This window comes from Gouania willdenowi, chromosome 3, assembly GCF_900634775.1.
Source record: "Gouania willdenowi chromosome 3, fGouWil2.1, whole genome shotgun sequence".
Taxonomy (NCBI): domain Eukaryota; kingdom Metazoa; phylum Chordata; class Actinopteri; order Blenniiformes; family Gobiesocidae; genus Gouania; species Gouania willdenowi.
Window position 1 is genome coordinate 38826055 of NC_041046.1, and position 17369 is coordinate 38843423.

General features: G+C 38.7%; 2 protein-coding genes across 13 annotated transcripts in view; one reads left to right on the forward strand and one right to left on the reverse strand.

Annotated features, from left to right (window-relative positions):
* The window catches only part of herc1 (HECT and RLD domain containing E3 ubiquitin protein ligase family member 1), a 71887-nt gene extending 66637 nt beyond the window's left edge, over nt 1–5250 (forward strand). For 11 of the 12 annotated variants that reach the window (XM_028443012.1, XM_028443017.1, XM_028443015.1 and 8 more), the window contains 6 exons: nt 52–217; nt 1066–1142; nt 1304–1556; nt 2199–2351; nt 3198–3503; nt 4381–5250. In XM_028443012.1, the coding sequence (XP_028298813.1) occupies nt 52–217; nt 1066–1142; nt 1304–1556; nt 2199–2351; nt 3198–3503; nt 4381–4566 (1141 nt within the window). In that variant the 3' untranslated portion in view covers nt 4567–5250. The remainder of the gene's footprint in view (nt 1–51; nt 218–1065; nt 1143–1303; nt 1557–2198; nt 2352–3197; nt 3504–4380) is intronic. The other variant, XM_028443019.1, reaches the window with a different exon arrangement.
* A 526-nt stretch (nt 5251–5776) lies between these two features.
* LOC114457719 (circadian-associated transcriptional repressor-like) lies at nt 5777–17369 on the reverse strand. Its single transcript, XM_028439751.1, has 6 exons — nt 17237–17369; nt 15291–15612; nt 15143–15218; nt 12359–12437; nt 8363–8468; nt 5777–6392 (listed from the first exon to the last, which is right to left on the reverse strand). Exons 2-6 carry the CDS (start codon nt 15600–15602, stop codon nt 6066–6068), a joined length of 900 nt encoding a protein of 299 aa, XP_028295552.1. The 5' UTR covers nt 15603–15612; nt 17237–17369; the 3' UTR covers nt 5777–6065.

Below are 17369 nucleotides of genomic sequence, written 5' to 3' on the forward strand. Positions count from 1 at the left end.
AAAAGAAGGAAAAGAACTCACAGTCCTCTGTTTCCTCTCTCACTTCTGCAGTGGAAGGAAGTGCAAACCCATCTTTGTGCAGATCGCTCGTCAGGTGGTGAAGCTGAATGCGTCCGACCTGCGGCTGCCCTCCAGGGCCTGGAAGGTCAAACTGGTCGGAGAAGGTGCCGATGACGCCGGCGGTGTGTTTGATGACACTATTACAGAGATGTGTCAGGTGAGATGAACGCCGATCCAAACCCAACGAACATTAATGTTCAGTTACAAAACAGAACTAATCACTGAAAGGTTAAAGAGTAGAAGTTGGAGTGAAAACACTGATTATGAAGTGAATAAGGGTCAGTTCCAGATGTTTGTAAATGTCACTCTGTCATTTGTATTAAAGTTAAAATTTCACTTATTTCTTCTACAAAACTGCCAGATAAAGACTGTTATGTGTCCTCGTTTAAATGCTTTCTGTTTTTATTGCATCAAGCCAAATGTACCGAATTTGGAAACTTAAAGCTGTTGAACCACATAAATCACATTTTTTAAACATTACTTCATCCAAAAATGTGTTTTCATCCACTACTGATGTTAACGCAACCCCACAAACACTGTTAAAGTGACATTTCTATTGTTTCCACAGATTTAAAGTAGTTTACTTGTAAAGCGTTTTGAGTCCATTTACTATTTACAAAACAATGTTGGGTGTTGATTTTGGCTTCCACGAAAACGTCATATCACAAAAATGACTTAAAAGCATATCACTGTCTTCCTTTTTTGGCAAAGAAACATAAGACATCTCAGTAAGAATGGAGCAAAAATTTAAAAAAAATCTTTTTGCTTCAGCGTTGTCTTTGCGTTCTCCTACGGGACTCCAAATCCCATAATGCAATGCACAAAACATTTCCAAAGTTCAAGTGACATGACCATTGGTGTGTGTAAATCCATATCAGAGGATTTATGAGAACAACTTTATTGGTCCATTTATAAAAATGTGTGTCGTGGGGTCAAATCATTTTTTAAAGGGAAAAAAATTCTATTGTCTTTTTTTTATTGATGTTTGTTTTGTTTTGTTTGCAGGAGTTGGAGACGGGAGTCGTGGACCTGCTAATCCCGTCCCCTAATGCTATTGCTGAGGTCGGCTACAACAGAGACAGGTGAGCATGTGACAGTTTACAGCTCAACTGTGCAGGATTTAAGCTGATAACTTAAACACACTGTGAATTATTTTAACACCACCTACACTAATCAACCACGTCTATAAAAGGCTTTTCTTTGGTTTAACGTGAACAATCCCACTCTGAAAATGTACCTGCAGGTTCCTGCTGAACCCGTCCACCTGCCTGGACGAACACCTGTTGCAGTTTAAGTTCCTGGGCATCCTGATGGGCGTGGCCATCCGCACCAAGAAGCCCCTGGACCTCCACCTGGCTCCCATGGTGTGGAAGCAGCTGTGCTGCATCCCACTGCAGCTGGAGGACCTGGAGGAGGTGGACCTGCTCTACGTGCAGACGCTCAAAAGCATTCTTCACATTGAAGAGAGCGGCTTCACCGAGGACAATTTCCATGAGGTGAGAGCTTCCTGCATCCAATCCACCGCTGGTTATACTGGTTATACAGTGCTGTATTAAACTTCTGCTACCGATTAGGGAAGCACCAAGTTAAAATTATTGGCTGGAACCAAAAATAAAAAAACCAATGCCGAAATAAATTATTGTGTAAATGATTAGTCCCATTGTATTTATGGGTATAAATGTGAACCAACTTCACTAAAATTCAAACATTGCAATTGTATAAATTAATATTAATGCTTCAATTAATAAATCAATTAAAAATATGAAAATATTTATTTAGCTCCGACAATCTAACAATGCACAATATAAAATTAAAAAAGTAAAATGTTTAACTTGACCACACATACATTAAATAATAATGTACAGGCCAGTTCCAGACAAGCGGTGAAGTGGTGAAGGCGCTGTTTGCTCTCGTCTTTACAACATCCTGTTTGTCAGCTTTTTTTTTTGTGAGAAAAAAAGTGCGTTTTCAGTGGAATATTTTCAGTGGATGGAATTTCGGTGCATCACTACTACCGATCCCCAAACCCACTACGCACGCACACACACACACACACACACACACACACACACACAATAAGCTGTGGGGACACATCATGAAGGCATATAGAAAATGAATGGCTCCTTTGCTTCCTGCAGATGATTCCTCTGGATTCGTTTGTCGGGCAGAGCGCAGACGGTAAAATGGTGCCGATCGTCCCAGGAGGAAACAGCATCCCTCTGACCTTCTCCAGCAGGAAGGAGTACGTGGAAAGAGCCATCGAGTACCGGCTGCATGAGATCGACCGTCAGGTGTGTTTCAGAGATTAACGCAGCAGGTAAAAGGGTTCCCAACCTTGGGTTCAGGACCCCATTTGGGGTCACAACACTGGGATGGGGTTGCCAGAGGCCTTCAAGAAACAATGTATTTTTAACAATTTGAGCCCATTTTTGCTTTTATTTATTTTTACACTTTTTCTGCTACTTCACCAAATGTACCATATTTTAACCTATTTTTAATCACTTTTTCTTGCCATATTTTTACTTCCAATGCCTTTTTGCTACATTACTTCCATTTCTGCCACTTTTCCATCAAATTTCAATGCTTTTTCTGCACATTTTTTCCACTTTCAAGACATTTTTGGCACTTATAAACCCTTTTCACCACTTTTCCCACCTAATGTCACATATGTTGACCAATTATTGTCATTTTCACCAGATTTAATGTCTATTTTTGCTATTTTAACCACATTCACGTGATTTTTTTTTTACTTTATGGATGGGCCTCAAAAAGCTCTCCCCCTTACAGATGGCGGGGCAAATGGCCGCCGTGGTGTGTTGGTGTGTGTTCTTTCCACTACCAAGTTAAATTCCTTGTACTGTTCTAAACTGTACCTGGCGAATAAAATCCTTTCTGATTCTGAGATGACCCTGTCTCCACATGGCTGTTCTTCAATGTTCATGTCTGTGTTCAACCACCTTAAGATACAGTTGGGGGGTTTCTGGCACCTTTATTTTTGGGGTCTCGGGCTGAAGGTTGTGAACCACTGAATCGAGCAAGTTTCATGCTTTTGTGTACCAAAAGTACAAGTTGGAGTAAATCATCAACTGTTTAAAGATGATAATGTGCTCTGAATCTCTCCTCTGCTCCTCCTGCAGGTGGCAGCGGTGCGTGAGGGCATGTCCTGGATAGTCCCGGTGCCATTGCTGTCGTTGCTGACGGCCAAGCAGCTGGAGCAGATGGTGTGCGGCATGCCGGAGATCTGCTGCGACGTGCTGAAGAAGGTGGTGCGGTACCGCGAGGTTGACGAGCAGCACCCGCTGGTCCAGTGGTTTTGGCAGACGCTAGAGGAGTTCTCCAACGAGGAGCGAGTGCTGTTCATGCGGTTCGTGTCCGGACGCTCGCGGCTTCCCGCCAACACGGCCGACATTTCCCAAAGGTTTCAAATCATGAAGGTGGAGCGGGTGAGTCACACACACGCGCACACACACACACACACAATCACACACAATATACATTTTTATGATATTAAATAAATAAAGTATGTATGATCCGCTCTGATACTGGATTGGATCAATATCGGTGTCGGTGTGAAATAGTTGTTAAATATATGTAAGAAGTTAATTTAATTTTTTGTAATAATAGTAAAGTCATTTGTGGAAAATATTCTCATTTAGTTGAATTGACTTTACACTAAATGACTCCAAAAACAACCCGGGCAACAACAAAAAAAAAAAAAAAAACACCAAATGAGAGAAAAATAATTAAATTACAAAACGAACAACAAAAACACAGAACATGGACAAACTAAAAATGTCTCTAAAATTACAAAATGACAACAAAAATACACAAATTGCCACATAACACACACAACAAAATGAAATGAGATAAGAATCCGCTAAATTACTTCAAAAACACACATAAAACAACATTAGAAACACACAAAACAACAACAGATGGAGCAAAATATGAAAAAATTCCACAAAACAAAATAAAAAAATAAATTACACCAAGAACACATGAAATGAAAACACAAACATATTATTTCCTGTGTCAATGCTCATTGGTCATTAGTCTAAATACTGATGTGAATGTTAATAATCCCTATTTTGTGGCCCCACTGTGTTGTCCACTTCTGCCCGAGTGTTACATGTGAGAATTGATGATAAATGAATCCCCTTCAAAATAAAAGCATTGGAATATTTTCTTAATTCTTTCAAATGTAAATTTCACAGACTCTGTGTAAAAAGTTCTTCGATCAACCTTTGGGTCCTGACCCAGGACTTTGGAAGCTAGTATCACATTAATGAAGAATTAACTGACGTTTTTTTCCTTCCTCAGCCATACGACAGCCTGCCCACGTCTCAGACCTGCTTCTTTCAGCTCCGCCTCCCTCCGTACTCCAGCCAGGTCGTCATGGCAGAGCGGCTGCGCTACGCCATCAACAACTGCCGCTCCATCGACATGGACAACTACATGCTTTCACGCAATGTGGACAACGCCGAGGGCTCCGACACGGACTACTGATGCAGGCACAGCGACACACTTTGCACACGACGGACGCTTTTGAAGTAATTTTATGTGAAACAGCACAACGGCCGGTTTCTTTTTAGTTTTTCTCGACACAAAATGCCGCGCTGAAGGCGATGAACTTTTACTGTGTTTATTTGTTGTTTTTTTAGCTTCACTTCCACACGTGAGAGTTTGCATGGTGGTGAGTTATGTGCAGATGATCAGCGCGTGGACACGATGTACATGGTGTAAAATGCTTCACCATGAAAACCTTTTTTTCAAAATGCCCATATTTATTGTTTTCATTTCCATCGCCAAGTTTCCAAAGCAGACGTGAAGAAAACAAGAAAAAAAACAAACCCAATAAATGCTGCAATATGTGACGTGTTTGTGTGTCTGAGCAGGTTTGACACCCGGACACCACGAACTTAAAACAAAACTTTTGAATCACTTTTCTTCTAACTTTGTTTAAACAGAAACATCCAAAAGGGACACAGATGCTTTTCTAATGAGTTTCACGAGCTCACATGAAGCGTTACCACCTTCATGTGTTAAGTTAAAGCACACGTGCGAAACTCATGGCCGGGGGGCCAAATCCGGCCAGATGAAATGATCAATGTGTAAATAAAACTCGACAATATTTGCAGGTGCTTATATCGCTTGATTGCAGACATTTTTAAAGTTAACCAGTTAAAAAAAAAACAAAATTCTTACAAAATCCTTGTTTCCCATATTTAAATAGAAATTGGTCTCAAAATCTAGGAAATTTAAAGTCAAGATCCTGTTGGGACTGATATCTATCACTTATTGCTTTGATATTGTTGGTTTCTTACATATTTAGTATTTTATGTTTACGTAAAAGTGCAAACTAGGGCAAAATAATGCTGACAATACTCGTTTTCCAGCATAAAATCTGCGGCTCATTTGAGATCAAACTGCTCTTTATTTGCCCTCTAAGCTGTAATGAGTTTGACACCCCTGAGTTAAAGGTTTTAACACCGGTGTGTGCATGCGGAAGCAGAATAAAAAATGTTGTCCAGCTTTATTACATAAACAACTTTAAAATGCTCTACACGTTAAACTCATTGCTGTTTACATTAAAACGATGTATCTGTGTCCCTTTATGGAGTTATTCTATGAATGTGTTTTATTTTGTTAAGTCTTGTTTGAAAAGGATGCACAGTTTGACATAAAAAAAAAGACAAAGTTTGAAAAGAAAAGTCCCTTTTTTAATTCCCAGGTACAAAATATCACAAAAAACTGTACAAAAAGGAAAGAAAAAACATCCCTGCACGTCAGAACGCCTCAAGGAGGACGCGAGCACCGCACATGCGAGGATCATCATTGGCTGGAGCTGATCAAACTAAAATAAAATCATTTTAAAAAACCTGCCATCAAGTTCAGTGGATTGTGTCCTCGTCAGTCTTAAATCTGGACACTTTCAAGGCATTTTTGTTTTGAGGAAGACGTGACACCTGTTTAAAGGCCTTTGTCTCTGTGATTCATTGACGCCATCAGGGCTCATCGGTCCATCCATCCATCCGTCCATCCGTCTCCAGCGACGACGTAACCGCTCCATCCGTGTGAGGAGTGGTACTTTCCTTTGCCTGCAGGAGGCGCTCCAAACAGGGCGAGCTGATCCTGAGGAGCTGCGTGTGTTTCTGAGGAGAGAACGAGTCAGTAGTGGACGAGACGACGTTATCCTGCGTCATGTTGCAGCAGCACGAGGACGCGGCGTGTTCACTGGGTGAGACGTCGGGCGTTTTCATGGAGCAGATGGGCGACGTGTGGAGCCACAGCAGATGAGTGGAGGTGACTTCAGTAGTGGTGGCATCCTGATGCTGCAAGAAACAACAGATTGGATCAGCTTTTAATCATTAATCAATGTCTACATCAATTATACTTTAAAGCTGATATCTGGAGTTCATGAGAAATCTATATTTCTGTATGAATCTTTTAAAATGCGAAAAAATACCTAACTAGTCTTTTACTGAGGTCTACTGCCGGTGGTCATTCATATACGTCAATGTATATAAGTCCCGCCTTCGTCCTATAGACCCCTATATAAATAGAAAATTGTGCCACGATCGCTGAGCCAATAGGCTTCGACTTCCTGAAGGAGAGACTGTCAATCAAAGTAAATGCGCATGTGTAAACTGCACAGAAACGAGGCCGCACGTCACAACAGCAAGCAGGTATTAGCATAGCGTCATAGCATCATTTAAAAGGATTCAGAACTGACCCTGATTTGGCAACATTTCTCATGGACAGGTAATAAACATGTTTTAATCACTCTATGAGTGTTTTATTAGTGAAAAACAATACTACACGAGTGTTAAACATTGTTGTTATGTTCCTCTATGCGCATGCACAAAAGTAGAGGCGTGGCTTCTAATAGATTGGCAGAGGCAGGGGGAGGAAGTCAAGTGGTTTAGGGAGGGACATCGAGATGTTGGCATTTTAATTTTCTCTCTTTTCATCTTCTGGATAATCGCTTTAAGGAAAACCATGGGACGTCAACATAGAACACCAAAGAGAAAACTTTAGAAACTAAAGCTGACCAGTTAAAAAACGACTTTGGGAAGTAAGAGAACTACAAACATGGAAGCACTGGTGTGTTACAGCCCCTACGAGGACTCATAATGAAAAAAATATAACTCCGTTAACACAAAACGACAACAAAAAAAACCTCAACATTAAAGCACACAAAATTATTCCAAAACAGGCACAAAAATGACAAGAAAATGAAACAAAATGACAATGAAAATACTAAAAAGGACAGATACATATACAAAATGACAAAAACACAAAATGGTCCCAAAAACCCAAACAATTATGCACACGAAATATCAGAAAAAAATACCCCAAAAAAACCAAATATTGTCTGCTCTTTGTTTGATTGGTTACTTGGCGCGTGTTTGTCCCGCCCCACTCAACCCCCAGAACTTAAACACGTTGTGAGACTAATCATCTGTATTAATCATTGAATATTATAAGGAGATTAAGATGGATTCCACGCTACAAAACGACTACAAAAACACAATATTACAGGAAAACATACTAAATGACAAAAATACATAAATCATACAAACCTTTTGTTTCCTGTATTAATGCTATGATTGATCATTGTTCTAAAGGTTGACATTAATGTTCATATTGTGACAGTTGTGTTGTCTGTGTCTGATATAAAAGATGCCATGATTAGGTTTTAAAGATTTGATCTAAAATCAAAAGCACAGAGAGGTTCAACAAAATCTAATCAAAGAAATCAAAAAGGCCTGGAGACTCTAGAATAAATAGACAGTAAGAAAAATAAATAAATGCAAATATACGACTGTGGGACAGACATAAATTAGGAAAAAATTAATTAAATAGAAATAAAATTTAAAAACAATGGCATAAAAAACCCACAAATGAAGGAATATGTTTGGAATAGCTGAGAATAAAATGTCTCCTTTCTTCTACTCACCTTTCTGGACAAGATGAGAACTACTGTATATAACCTGCCATCTATGATGAACACCTTGATAGGACATGTTTACAGCCAGGAAGCTGCGCTAATCTCAACTTTGTGAATGTAGAAGGAATATAAAAACAAAGACACCACCAAGTAAACACATAACCAAAAGAAAGAAAGTTCAACATTCGTAAAATCCTCCAGATACAAACGTGGAATGAAAAACTCAAGATTTCTGATAGAATTCTGGATTCACTGGGTTTACACGAACAGCCACATATTGAGCCCATGAGTAAAGAAGCTAAATATAAAGTTAATATCTGTCAGCTTTGATGTTTTTGTTTTTTTTTTTACCTTCAGCCTTTTAGTCGGAGCGTCCTCGTCAGGAGTCGGTCGGATGTGAGGAAACCATTTCTGCAGCATTTCCTCTATTTTTAGGAGGATGTGGAGGAAACGAGATCTGCAGGAAAACAGAGTGAAAACAGTGACGGTCATGATGTCCATGGTTCGTCTGAGTCAGGGAGGGAAACGCTGAAGCCTCATTGGTTAGTTACACACTTTGATGAATGAATGAATGACAATGGGTTCAGTTGTTATTTCATCATCTAATCTAATAATAAAAGCAAGAAAGTTGTGTTTGTGGAGTGAACATCTCCTCCGACGCGGTATCTGTTCGACCTGACACTTTGTCAACAGCTTCCAAATACTCAAAGTGTGTGTGTCTGTTATTTTGGAGTCATTTAGTCATTTCAAAATATTTATTTAAATTTTATTTCGCCCGGACGGCACATTTATGCTAGCGTACCATCTATGTCTATTTCACTGTACAGCTCCGAGCCAGTGCGTGCCAGAGCCAATCACAGTGGCGATCTTGAGTCACGTGTGCGGCCAGAGCCAATCGCTGCGAACACGGCCAAGCAGACACGAGAGAGAGGAAGATAGTTTAAGGCTCTTTCACAAGTTTTGAGCTCCTGTGGACTTCTCTTTTGAGAAAACATACTTTTTCAGGTACTTTTTTAGGTTTCAAAACATTTATTTTCATGTTTGTTTGACCGTTCGCTGTTTAGACCGGACGGGACCCGGAAGTTATTGCCAGGCAATGACCCCGTCTGTGTTGAAAGCGCATTTTTCTCCGCATATATGGCATTATAAAAGCTGATATTTTCACTACATGCTATATAACCAAATGCGCACTTGGATGTAGATGCTGAACGCACACAGAGCCGTTTAGAGAGAGATTTGCGACAACGGAAGAGTTCCCGGAAGTTTCAAATAGTTCCCGTGAGTCCGTTTTTATTTCCCTCTCTACACACATTTCAACAACCCGTGACGGTGTGTGCATGCGCGTGCGAGTGTGTGAGAGGAGATGCAGAGAGTTCCAAACGGTAACCAGGACGACAAGTAGCGAAACACGCACACACATCTCCAAACATGCCCTCACCGCACACAAGGTATTTAATAAAAATATACTAAATGAGTAAAATAAAAATACATAAATACATAAAACGACAAAAGAAATGCACAAAAACATACAAAAAGGCTCCAAAAAAACATATTATACAGAAAAATACACCAAATGACAACAAAAATATGAATATGACTCAAAATACACAAAACTAAATATTTATACAAAAAAATACACAAAATTACAAAAGAAATGCACAAAACTACACCAAAAAAAGATACAAAACTACACAAAATGACTCGAGAATCACACTGCAATGGCAACAAAATATAGATATAAGTGAGTAGATAGTTATACAGTACATTAAAAATCCTCATGTAACTCGTGGTACATAAGGTTAAAAAAATAAATGTGAAACTATTTAACAGTTTCCAAGGTTTTACAAATTGTTATGAAACAGTAATGAATAAAAATCTCTTTCACTATATAAATGACAAAAATATAACCTGTTGAATTCCATTTAATTTTTCAGTTACAATTACATTTTCGATTATCCATGTTGAATTACAATTCAGGTACTATTAGTGACCGGCATTTTTCCAATTACAATTAAATTGTGATTATTTTCTTCTTATCCCCTCAGAAGTCAATTACAATTATGTTCTCAATTACTAAAGTTCAATTAGAATTCATCCCAATTACTGAGTCTGAAATAAATAACCTCATAAAACATAACCTTCCTCTTGTGCTAGCGTTCCGTTAGCATCTCTTATGATAATGGGTCAGTTTTGACGCATGTCTTTAATCAAATTGAAAAATACACTAAAAAATATTATCTATCATCTAATTTGTTTTTCATCCCAAGTTTTATGTTGAATTAAATTATAATTGATAGATTTGATAGAATTTTCCTGCCAATTACAATTAAAGTCAATTATCTGAACCCAATCACAATTCAATTATAACAGCAACAGATTTTTGAAATTACAATTACAATTATGATACAATTGTAATTAATTATTAATTACGCGATTACAATTATAATTGACCCCAACCTGGCATGAGGAGCAGAGAGAAAGCTTAAACCTGCAGGACAGCAGCCCTCGAGGACCATGAAAACAACATGTAACAAACACGAGGGGAACTGATGACTCGTGATGATCAGGAGATACCAAGTGTTCCGCTACACCGTGTGGACCAGGCTGTGACTCCAGGACGTGAACCATCATCATCACTGAGAGCTCAGCTGTTTTAATGACCTCTGTGCTTGTCTATTGTGTTCTTATAAATTCATCCACCTGCTGAACAATGAACGAAGGTGGAAGACTCTCCTCCCCCAGTTCCAGTCCTCTGCAGCGTAAATCACTGGATTCAGGACAAAATGACCTCCAGACGTTTTCCTGCCTTTGTCGAGCTCTCCCAAAGCTCTCGCCAACGTCTGAGCCTCCAATCGTAGCTAAACGTACGTGACGTCACTGCAGGTCAGACTGAGTTCAGACTCAAACTGAACACAGAGCTTGTTCCTCTTTTTACATCTTCACAACTTCAGGAAGCGTCATCCTCCGATAGAGGAACGCTCCTATCACATCTACGTATAAGTTCTCAACCTGCGGCCTGCAGGCCACTTTTAGCCCTTGGTCCAGCCTTTGAAACACTTATTTTGTTCACGTTAACGTTCACTCTGTTGTAGCACTGCCTCCTTCAGTGGTTCTCAGCCTTTTTCAGGTCGTGACAGAGGCCAGGACAATAAAACCATAATGATATAGAGATGTGATCAACATCAATAGAAAATATGTGCGATTTCTCCTGCTTGTTTTCTATAAAGTAGGGCTGGGTAAAAAATCGATTTGTAGATAAAAACGATATTTATTTAGCAAATGAGGTTAAAAAAATTTTTTTAAAAATGTAAAAAAAAAAAAAAATTGATTTAAAAAATGATTTTTTCCTCTTTGTTTACATTTGTTTATCCTTTGAGTAGGCTATATGTGTGAAACAGGCATGTTCCATTTTTTATTCACACTAAGCTGAGATACGGAAGCTGCCACAGGTGATAATATATTTTGAAACACTGTATTGTATCGTAGAATTATGAAAATTGTCACAGAAGTAGCCCATGACAAGTAAAAAATATTATTCAGACCACGCTAAAGAATACACAGGAAGTCCAGAATCTTGAATTGAAATTTGCTATTTTTGCTCCCGTTGTATTTTAACGCATTTCTCCGAGGCCGTTTCACTGACGGGGTACAAAATTGCTGGAGATCATCTAGAGAAGTGGGACACCGAAAATCATCCACTGATTTTTGATAACTTTTACGGTGTTTGCAGGGCCGAAACTGACAAAATCTAAAATTTTTGGAAAATGCTTCCATTAGCACATACGAACTCCGATTTGCATCAAATGTGAATCAGTTGTTTAACTCCTGCTCTAAACCAGCTCAATGTGGACAAACGGACATTGGCGCATTAGCGCCCCCTACAGAGCGACTATATTTACATCATTATTCTCAATAGTTATTTTTTAACAGTATTCCTTAGCAAAATGTTGTAGTCGGACAAAGGGGGTACTTGCATTCAGAAAAAAGAGAAATAATGTACTTGAGTTGGAGACGTGGATTAGAGAATTGTGCTGAGCTGCAGTTGTGGAGATGCTCTTTAGCATCTCACCGTCACGTCATCTTTGCCAAACAGCGACACGGGGTCGCATGTTCAAACTTTCCCGTGGAATAATCTTTTTTTAGTCCAGCTGTTTTTTTTTTCTTTGATTAATAAAGTTTTCATGAACTTTTATGAGGCAGAACTTTCAGAGAGACCTGATGTTTCCAACCTTTACTTTGCAGCAGCTCAGAGATGAATCACTCAGTCTGGGATGTGATCTCTGATTTACCTTCACCATGTTTTTTCCATCGGATCTCTGACAGTGAGGGGTTAAACCTGTGATTTACCCTGATTCTGGATTCTGGAGAACTCCCAGGATCCTCAGGATTCGATCCATTGCTAAACTCTCCTGGAAGCTGCTCAGACCTGCAGGAGAAGAAGAAGAGCTGTGAGGTTAGTAATGATGATCTCCAACATGCTTCACTGTGTGATTACTGTGTTTCACCAATAATACAGACTAAAGAAAGGCTGGACTTTGGGCAAATATTGTTAAGATGGCTGATATTGCATCTTATATTTAAGGAGAATAAATCATTTTTTTTGTATTATTGTTTCATGTTAAAAAAAAATTAATGAAATATCAGATTATCAAACATTCAATACAATGTTTTTTTGAACGATTTTACAACAACCTCTAAAAGTGTGACTCTTTTCTTTATGCATTAATTACAACAAATCTATATAAAACTGGGATTTTAAAAAAGCAACATGATGATCGTCAGAGACTCACGGATGATTATAACGTTAAATGGTAACGTTATCCAAACTGTAATGAGTCAATAAGTAACTAATGTACAAATATAAATAACTTATTACATACAGTATTTGCACATGAACTATTGCTTTATGGCACTGGAAAGTGCAAATATGTAGTAAATGCAGTAAAATGACTGTAACCATGCAACAAAATAACAGACATTGCAAAATGTTCACTGATGGTGTGGTCGTCAGAATACAGCTGGAGAGGAAAGAGAATTTCATCAGATAAAGGCCTCATGGATCAATCATTCAAGGATAATTTTTGCTAAATAAAATATTCAAAGTTTGTTTAGGTCTCCACTGTAAACACTCGGTTTATTGACATTGTCGAAAAAGTTCCGCGCATTGCATTGTGGGATGCGGAGTCCTGTAGACGGATGCATGGAAGGGTTTTACTTCATTTTTACTTTAAAAACTCTGCTAAAGTGACTTCTTAACACATTTCTGGTGTTTTCACTAAAAGTTGCAGCAAAACAATAGCAAATTTTTATTTTGGTGTTTTACATCATAAGATCAAAATTGGGCTAAAACTGAATGTGTGGTGAAGTGTGAGGTGATATCACTGGGAATACCAGGAACAAACTCGAACAAAAGTGGAGTCAAGTCAATCCCCATCACAGTAAGAATGAAGTAAAAACACTTCCGTGCATCCATCTACAGGACTCCACATCCCATAATGCACTGGAGGAATGCCTATTGCACTGGAGGAATGCTAACAACGTCCGGCAGGGAACAAGGCCAACACGAACAACGATAAAGAGGAGGAGGAATAAAAAAAAAGACAACACTGACAGATGAGAATACACAAAAAAAGGACTGTTCAGAACAACTCAAGAATGTTTGACCAGAGAGACATGTAAACCCATGTAAATTTACGATGGTAAAACAGGGGACGGGATCCAGATAAGCAAACTGCTTCTCTCGTCTCCTTTTTCGGCATGTACAAAAAAAAAAAAAAAATGTAAAAAAAAAAATGAATGTAAACATGTCGGAAATAAACTGAATAAATAAAAAAATAAATAAAAATAATGCGTGGAACTTTCCATCCATCCATCCATCCTCATACCCGCTTATTCCCGTTTAACAGGGTCGCGGGGGTCTGCCGGTGCCAATCTCCGGCTCTCATAGAGCGCTGGGCGGGGTTACACCCTCGAACTTTTCCAACTATGTCAATAAACAGTGTTTACGGTGGAGATGAAAACAAACTTTCGAGCTGAAATTTCAACCTTGTACATGTTTTTATTGAGCAAATGATCTTTGATTTATTGATCTGTGAGGCCTACAATTTGTCTTTATATGATAAACAAACTTACCGTCTCCAGCAGCTTTAAGTCACAATATTTAGTAACGATTAGAACAGTGGTTCTCAAACTTTTTTGGCTCAAGTACCCCCTTTCTTTTACTTTAGAACCCAAGTACCCCTTTATGTCCAACTACTACATTTTACTCAGAATTCTGTGAAAAAACAACTATAGAGCATAATGATGGAATGATTGAGTGATAACACACATTTTAAATAATCTCATTTTGTGAATAAGTAGAATGAAACCGTCTTTAGTGCCTTCTGAATAAATTTACTTCTTAAGGTTTTATCATTTCTTGTCTCTCTCTCTGCTGATGTTGGACCAACTCTGACTCTTGTATTTTTAGTTCATGTTCTAATCAAGGTCATTTCTATCATCATTTTGTGTGTTTTTGGAGTCATTTTGTGTATTTTGGCTGTTCTTTTATTATTCAGTATATTTTTCTCTTATTTTGTGTGTTTTTGATGTCGTTGTTTTGTTGTTGGTATTATTTAAATTATTCTTTCTCAGTGTGTGTTCTTTTAGTGTCGTTCAGTTGTTTCTTATGCTGTTTTGTATGTTTCTCTGTTATTTATTTTTATGTATTTTGTCGTGATCTTGTGTATTTTTCTCCCATTTAGTGTGTTTCTGTTGTAGTTTTGTGTGTTGCTGGTAATGTTATGTATTTTTCTCTCTTGGTGTGTGTGTTTTTGGTGTCATTTTGATGTTGCTTGTCTGTTCTTTTTATTATTCAGTGTATTTTCCTTTTATTTTGTGTTTTCGTTGTCGTTTTGTGAGTTGCTGGTAATATTTAGTATCATAATCATTTTTAACTAAAAACAAACCCCATATTTTTCATTGTTCTGTCTCTCAAGTACCCCCTGTAGTGCTGTTGCATACCCCCATTTGAGAAACACTGGATTAGAAGATGTTTCCTTTCCTGAGTTTCTCATGCTTTCCTAAAAGCTTAGATATAGAAATTGAACTCCTGATGAGCTGAGGAAACATTTTGGAGGATGTGACACTTACGGTGAGAGTATCTTCCTGACTGGAGGCTCTTCAGGATGGAGGAAAGAGGAGGAACAAAGCACTGCAGCTTGGAGCACTGTGATGGAATCATTCAGTCAGTAACAGGATCAGCTCAGGGACGTCCCTCACACACACCTCACTGTCTCACCTTCTCAGAGAAAAGCTGGATTTCAGTGTGAGTCGGACCGTCCGAGTTGTCCACCCGCTTCCTTTTTGATCCCGGATGATGTGTGGTCTCCATGGAAACCGTCTGCAGGGCACAGGCGGGCGTGCTCTCCTCATCAGGACTGAACCGTTCATCGTTGAAGTCGCTCGTCTTCTTCAGTACAGAGCAGGAAGGAGATGTGCAGTAGGAGGAAGACAGTAGCGAGGATGAGGATGATGATGTGTGTGAAGACCACTCCTGATGGTGACGATCATCTTCATCACTGACGAGGCACTTCACATCCAAGTCTGACATGTTGGAGCAGCTAAAACACACACACACACACACAAAAAACTGTTGTATCTTATTTTGTTTTATTTTGTCATTTCTCATCGTAATTTATGGTGTATAATGTGGCATATTATCGTATCTTCCTTTTAATCATAGCTTGTCATATTTGATCATATCTCATCTTATTTGATCATATCTAGTCATATCTAACCATATGCTGTTATATCCTTTAGTATTTTATTGCATCTTCTCATATTTTATCAGAGCTTATGTTTTAGCATCTTGTCATTTCTCATTTTGTTTGTTAGCTTGTCATATTTTATCATATCTTGTTGTATTTTATCTAATCTCATTTGTTCATATCTACTCATATTTGATCCCATCTTATTTGTTTATATCGAGTCGTTGCGTATATGTTGTATCCTTTCGTATTTGGATGTGTCTTGTAATTTTTTTTTACCAGATCTTAACGTTTTATCACGTTTTGTCGTATAATATCGTACCGTATCTTCTCATATCACCATGTTGCTATGGAAATGCAGAACAACAGCGTTTGAGATAGTTTTCTGTCTGATGAGCGAGATTGTCCGTCAACGAGGCTGTACTTTGATCACCATTTTTTTTTAATAGTTAAATGTTTATTGTTGGCTGTTAAACGTCTAAAATACGTGACTAAATATTGTGGATATTGAACTGAAACGTTCAATGCTTAGAGATATAAGATCACATGAGATGGAATAGGATGAGCTGATATCAAAATAAGATGATATAGTTAAGATAATATGAGCACAAGATGAGATACGTTGAGATGAGAAGATATGAGATATGATGAAATATAAGATGTTATGAGATAACATAAGATGGAATACGTTATAATGAGATACAATGAAATGAGATGACATAAGATTAACTACGTTAAGATAAGATGCAATAAGATGATATACGTTAAGATGATGTTAGATCGCATAAAATTAGATTATATAAAATAGGATGAGATACTCTGAGATGAGAAGATATGATGAAATAAGATAAGATGGAATAGGATATGGTGAGATAAAATAAGATGGTATGCGATAACATAATATGGGTTATGTTAGGATAAGATGTGATGAGATGAAATGCGATACGGTGATATGAGAGGACATACAATAAGATGAGATCAAATAAGATGAGCTAACACAATAATCATATATATGTCTATCATCCCACACGGTGAAACCCCTTTATTAAAGTGTGTGCAGTTATTTGTAGAACTAACTACAAATCAGGGACTAAAGAGAGAAGAATCAGGGCTGAAGAATGTGAACATTCATCACTGAGATAAAGTGACCTGGCTGCAGATAAACTGGGACTTCAGGGTTTAAACGAGGACAATGTCTCTCTAGTCATTTATCAACAAAGCTTTCTCTGCTAGAACCAAAAGTAACCAAACAAAGACAGTTCCTATATCGTATTTAGGTGAAGTGTACCTGGTCCAGCAGTCACCGGGACATCACAGCTCAGTGAAGCCGGGAAACAGTGAGAGATCAGCGGCGATCTGAGCGACAGCCGACCGCTGAATCCGGAGGTTCCGCCCGCATTCAGTGAAATAAAGAAGCCGAGCACACACACACACACTGGGATCCGCGCACATACACTGCACTGTACACACAGCTTACCTGAGATAAACCGGGATCCGGAGCAGCGGTCTGTGGTCTGAGTCTACCCAGCATTCTGGGAGGGGCGGGACCGCTGAGTGGGGCTGCCCGCCTCGGTCCACCGGAGCCCCAGGTGACCTCTCCTGACGGGAAC